Genomic DNA, 6,658 nt, shown 5'->3' on the forward strand with positions numbered 1-6,658 from the left:
TTGTTTGTAAAGAATAAAAAGTTTAGAAAGGTATAACAATGCACTATAGAGACTCCAACAAATAAGATCTGAAGAAAGAATTCTAATTCCGAAATATCATCGGACTATAGATAACCAAGTTACAACAGGTATATAGTTCATTTTTTGTTCTATAGTGCATTGTTATACCTTTCTAAACTTTTTATTCTTTACACACATATATATATATATATATATATACACACACTCACACATGCAGGATATTGGAAATGGATGACACTGATTGTATAGCAGCGACTATCATCTACAACTGTCATGAGATGTCAAAAGAAGGAGATACAGCCTTACACACACACACATGTGCCTAGGATTATACTAGGAGACATTTGCTCAAGGTGCCACACAATGAAACTGAACCCCCAAACGATGTGGTTGGGAACTGAATTTCTTCACCACACAACTATATTTAATTCATTCTAGTATGGGAAAATCGACAAAAAAACTAACAAAAAGATGCACACACACACACACACACACAAATACACACAAACTAGTGGAAAATCTGCACAGGTAGTTCAACGAGGGGAATATTATTTTGGAATAACATTTGTAAAATATCTGATATATCTAAACTCAATACACACACACCTGGGTAGTTGGTTAATGTTTTTAGTACACTGCATGAATAAAATATATTTTTCTTTCAAAGTCTACAAAGAGGGGTAATGCAAGAAGTGTAGTGTGCTATATCTGTGAGCACAACAAAATGCTAATTACAAAACTTTGGCTCCTAAATTTTGTATTAGTAGCATGTAATTTTTATCTCCAAAACCACTACCTGTGACAAATATATTAATCAAAACAAACTAACAAGAGGGCTCCTATGCAGGCGTCCAACTTGCTAGAAACAGTAACCAGGCATCTCTCAAATCAAACCCTACCATCTTGAAAAAAAAAAAAGAGGGATACATTGCACAATGTTGTCCATGGTATACAGAAAATGATGTGTTCACATCTGGAATACCCTTTTATCATAGATTTAGATTTTTTCCAACAGGGTCAAATAACAACAACAACTATATATTTAATTAATCCACAATTAGAATAGATTAGTATTTACATAAGAGTTAGTTATAGTTTTAGTTAGTTAATCCTTGTACAAGTCAAAACAAAGCCAGTGATTATTTCTGTTAATCTCATGAACATTACTGTACACTGCTTAAGAGCAAAGCTGGTAAACCATCAATGCTAGGTCCTAACAATCTCTAATTGCATGTCGTGGTGAACAGAATTGTATCACAAAGGTTGGCATTCCTTATTAAAGACATGAAATACTTTAGTTCTGACCGGCTGCTAACAGAATAAAAACAGAAATACACCCAAGACTATAAGATTCTCACAGACAAAGAGCAAGCATGTATGTGATTGCTTGACCTGCTAGAAATAGCAGCGAAATTTCCTTGAGATCACACTTTATCTTCTTGAAAAATCCTTTCTACTATAGATAGGCACAAGGCTTGAAATTTAGCAGGAGAGGGTAGTTGATTACATTGGTCCCGGTATTAGACTGAAACTTTATTACATCAAACTAAAAACAATGAAAGGCAAAGTTGACCTTGGCAGAATTTGAACTCAGAGTGTAAAGGCAAAAGAAATGCTGCTAAGCATTTTGTCATCATCATCATCGTCGTCGTTTAACGTCTGCTTTCCATGCTAGCATGAGTTGGACAATTTGACTGGGGACTGGCGAACCAGATGGCTACACCAGACTCCAATCTGATCTGGCAGAGTTTCTACAGCTGGGTGCCCTTCCTAATGCCAACCACTCCGAGAGTGTAGTGGGTGCTTTTTACGTGCCACCGGCACGAGGACCAGTCCGGCGGTACTGGCAACGGCCATGCTCAAATGGTGTTTTTTTAAGTGCCACCTGCACAGGAGTCAGTCCAATGTTTTGTTAACATGCCACCGGCACAAGTGCCAGTAAGGCAAAGCTGGAAACGATCGCGCTCAAAAGAACAAATTGGATAAATGTAGACCTAGATGCATTATGCCTGAATAAAAGACAGGAAAATCATGGCTATAAATTCTTTAATGAGGTCTATGTGATTAAGATTGACATAGAGGCTAAACAACAATAGCTATTATTCATTTGGAACAGTGTACACAATATGCACATCTGTGTAGTCCAAATACAAAAAAAAAAAAACATTCTATTCACCTACCAGGCCTAGTTTATACTGAGCTGATCAAATATTGACCCAACATAAGTAATTCTTCCTCCATTTTCCCACAAACACTTTCACCAGTCTTTGTTCTTTTGAATTTTTTAAAAACTTTCTACAACCTCAACTTAATTATATTCATTTCAGTTGCTTCCCGTCAAGTTAACTGTTTGTCACATTTCATTCACCCATTTTCAATTCACTACTGGATGAAGCTTCAGAATGCTGTTACCAGTTTATTGTCAATGCTGGTTGTATATCTACACGAGTTGGACTCTTTCTCTGTTTGTTTCTTCTTCCCACAACCAAATTCCTGTAGGCTCTTTTATGTTTTCTCTCCAACTACAAACCCAGAAGAATGCTAACAGAGTAAAACCACACCAACTTTACACGGCTATCTCAAGCAAAGTCTGAAGTGGGAGAATAAAAAGCTTTAGGGAGGTGCTATCATGTCCTATACATAATGTCAAATAGTTATAAAAAAAAAAACATTGGCATAATGAAAGAAAGAAGCTGACCTATTTACATGATCGAGGTATGAGTCTTGCAGAAAGTATCTGAGTAAAGCATTTGTGTTATTTAAACATTGTATTATTGAGTTCATGTAGCAGGTATTACCAATATTCTTCAAACCTGTAAGTCCATGAGACTGAAAAAAAATTAAAATAGAAACAATTTTTTTAAAAATTAACAATTAGTCTCTTTTGACTTGTTTTCCAAACCCAAAATTGAAATAACGAAATGAATGTCTCAAAGTATCTAAACAAGGTAACTAGACTTATTGATCTATTTGTAAGAGGATTACTGATTTAAAGACTGTTGAGCATCTCTTTATCAAGTCTTTTCTCTCTCTCTCTCTATCTCTCTCTCTCTCTCTCTCTCTCTCTCCTCATTTACTCTACTTGCTGTGTGAGCTAATGAGGGTTGTCTGACATGCAAGAAATGACAACCACATATATTTCATATTACACTCTATTGTCTTTTAAAAAAAAAGAGGAAAGATGCATTGAATAATGTAGTCCAAGATGCATTGTGCGTGAATAAAAGAGATGACAATCACAGCTGAAATATCAGACCAAGTCAGTGGTCTTCCCATTGGATAAACATTGGTGTCATGGAGAGGGGTGGTTTGCATGGCATGTAAAATTGCCAGTTTTCTGCTAATATTCTGGTCCAGGCTTGCACACATGTAGACTGATGGAGGTAACAATATATACTGAAATCTCAAGAGACCATTCATGTTATGAGATTTTGATGGCTATTTCAACTTACATATGAATACTGTATTTTCCGATAAGTCAAATTTTTCAGACCAAAATTCACAGCCAAAAAAGACAGGTTGACTTATACACCAAATCTACTTTGGAGGCCAAAAATTCCATGTGAAATGCAACAGGATTTGGCTAAAGAATGGCGATGTTTGAATGCTTACACTACATGTTTACACCATAAATGACATCAGCTTGGTATTAAAAAGGCTTTTAATATGGCATTATTTTGCTTGTGGAAAACAGAATGAATTCTAACTGCATGTAGGTAATTAATTATGTACAGTAGTAATGTACTTAGTAATGTACTTAGAAACCTATTTAAGATATAATATAGAGTTTCATTCTTTTTCGAGTTGAATCTTATTGCATGCATATGATTTGATAACATAATTTAAATTGATAGAAAAACACTTACCACATTGCCAAACACTGGATTCAAGTTCCTGACTCGCACCTGATTGGGGTTCGGTTTACTGTGAAGAGCTACACGGTTTCCTCCAAAACTTGAATGCATAAAATAGAGAAATATGTCTTAGAGCAGCCAGCATCGAAATTCAACATCAAACAAAAATGAGAGTATAAGAGAGAGAGAGAAAATAAAAAAAGAGATATACAAAAAAAAATGAGAGAGAGAGAGTGAATGTTAATCAGAAGAGAAATTTTAAATTGCAACAAAAACTTTATAATAAAACAGAACAAATTAGGACCCTTACTTTGGTTTAGTGGATCGATCAACAATAGGTTTAGGTTTACTTTTCCCATCATTTTCAATAAGCTGTGAAATATCTGGGGATGAGTGTGAACGTTTTAAGCCAGTATTCGATAATGGTGATTCATCTTTCAACTTGACTTTGTAAACCATTTCTTTTGCTGCAATTACAGACAGAATAAAACAACTGAACAATTGGCCATGAATAATTAAAATAAGTTAAGAGAAAATGAATAAAAAATAAACCTTAAAATTAATTAGATTTTAAAAAATAAACTTCTTCATTCTAACTTTTGAACACAATCAAAGTTTTAGTTTTACACAGTTGGTGAAATCTGCAGCAACTTGGGAAATGTAGTTAGAAATTCTTCAAGCTGTTCAGTTAAGAAAATAGTTTGCCTTCTACTTCATTTATATATCAACAGAAACATTTTTTTACTGCTTTCATGTAAAAATGGAATATTAATACATATTTATATCATCGGGCAGTATATTAAGGATACAGCATATGACTGGCCAGAACGTTACCATCGGTTTCACACCAAGTACTAAACAATACTGATGACTTCTGGCCAACTCTCTCTCTCTCTTTTTCTTTCTCTGTATGTGTTTGTAATTCAAAAATATTCTAAAATATATTGACTCTTCTTATCATATTTATCATTACACTTATTGCACAGCTTTTGGTGAACAAAGCATATAAGAAGCATATAGCAAACTTAGAAAGGTTGAGAGAGAAATTTTGTTGCTGGTACTTGGGAAAATCTTTGTTATTCTTGATTAAAAACAAAACTAACTTTTATAAAGAATTTGTAGAGTTATCTTGATTATTGTAATGATAAAAGGCAAAGCAAACACCAGCACAATTTAATCTCTTAATACTGAAGCACTATACTATACAAAGTAAAGTGATCACTTCAACACTATATAACATCAGCCATCTCCAGTAATATTCAGAGACATAAATAGTTTACTTTCCTTATTTAAAAAACTAGTTTGTTGGTCAGGTCTATAACAAATTAAATTAACCCCAGAACATAAATGAAACTTATTTTATTTGACTCAAAGAGATACAGATTAAAATCAGTCTTGTCTGGATTTAAGTTTATAATTTTAAAGCATGAAATTAAATAAGTGAAATTATTTAGATTAATGTTTTGTTGTTTCTGCCAACTTAACATCCTATTGTTTGGAGTAAATATTGTAAAAAAAAAAATTCAGTTTGTCTGTAATATAACAGTACATACATAATAGGAAGAGTAAATGTGAAAAAAATAAACTAAGACCAAGAAATATGAAGTATACTGACCTAGAGTTTCTGAACCTTGTCCTAAATTTATTTGTGGAGGGTTCCATTGGTTTTTACCTGAAGGAGGATGGATGTAGTAAAATCTGTTTGTAGTTGAGTCTAGGCGTTTCTCCCAGTTAAGAGGCAATGTTGGTGATGGAATTAATTTTGATTTACTACCTTCTGCACAAATAGAAATTTAGAAGTTTTCAATCAATAACTTGAGAAAATTCATTGTAAACAGCAACTTGTTCACATTTTAGCAATCAATTCAACACAGACAGGGTTCCAAAATAAAAGAGCTGGTCCATAAATCAATGATCTGTTCTTAATTATACAACATCACAATGTGAATCAGTGATCTGCTATCCCTAGGAATATGAGGGGGTGCTGAAAAGTTCTTGGCCTTAAGGGTATCACCAAAACCTAGTTGGAGGCCCAGCCTTCTGAGTTCTTTTACAGGGCTTAGAAAAACTGAAGGACCACTGCAATAAATGTGTGAATCTGAGAGGGGAACATGTTGTATAAAATCATAATTAACTGATCTTCCTGTATTTTCTTTTACCTAAAGCCAGGAACTTTTCAGCACCCCCTTGTATTCCTTGAGCACATGATGAAAAATACGAGCTGCATGAAAGTTAATGTTATAATACATTAAATATACAAAGATCACCACATTGCAAATAATACTTCACAATATGTAGCATAGTCTACTACACAGGATATACCTGTTTGGCATTGATAATGCATTCAGTTAAAAATACTTGATTCTAAAATCCATAAGTATATATGGCAGAAAAGTGTATCCTGAATATATAAAATTATGACTTATACCTATGAAATATGATAATAAAATTATATCAGGATTAACAATTAAATCCATGTACCTCATATCAATAAGGATCTTGTTGTTGTTGGCACTCCGTCGCTTACGACGTCGAGGGTTCCAGTTGATCCGATCAACGGAACAGCCTGCTCGTGAAATTAATGTGCAAGTGGCTGAGCACTCCACCGACACGTGTTCCCTTAACGTAGTTCTCAGGGATATTCAGCGTGACACAGTGTGACAAGGCTGACCCTTTGAATTCCAGGCACAACAGAAACAGGAAGTAAGAGTGAGAGAAAGTTGTGGTGGAAGAGTACAGCAGGGTTCGCCACCATCCCCTGCCTGAGCCTTGTGGAGCTTTAG

The 6,658-nt window shown here is 34.4% G+C and overlaps 1 protein-coding gene across 1 annotated transcript in view; it reads right to left on the reverse strand.

The window, feature by feature from the left end:
- LOC106873302 (ubiquitin carboxyl-terminal hydrolase 8) overlaps positions 1 to 6,658 on the reverse strand; it is a 48,989-nt gene that overhangs the window by 8,849 nt on the left and 33,482 nt on the right. The window contains exons 12-15 of the mRNA XM_014920615.2: positions 5,491 to 5,652; positions 4,186 to 4,342; positions 3,888 to 3,975; positions 2,720 to 2,850 (exon numbers count right to left, since the gene is read on the reverse strand). Coding sequence (XP_014776101.1) covers positions 2,720 to 2,850; positions 3,888 to 3,975; positions 4,186 to 4,342; positions 5,491 to 5,652 — 538 coding nt within the window. The remainder of the gene's footprint in view (positions 1 to 2,719; positions 2,851 to 3,887; positions 3,976 to 4,185; positions 4,343 to 5,490; positions 5,653 to 6,658) is intronic.

The sequence above is a fragment of the Octopus bimaculoides genome, chromosome 18 (genome assembly GCF_001194135.2).
Source record: "Octopus bimaculoides isolate UCB-OBI-ISO-001 chromosome 18, ASM119413v2, whole genome shotgun sequence".
Classification (NCBI taxonomy): Eukaryota; Metazoa; Mollusca; class Cephalopoda; order Octopoda; family Octopodidae; genus Octopus; species Octopus bimaculoides.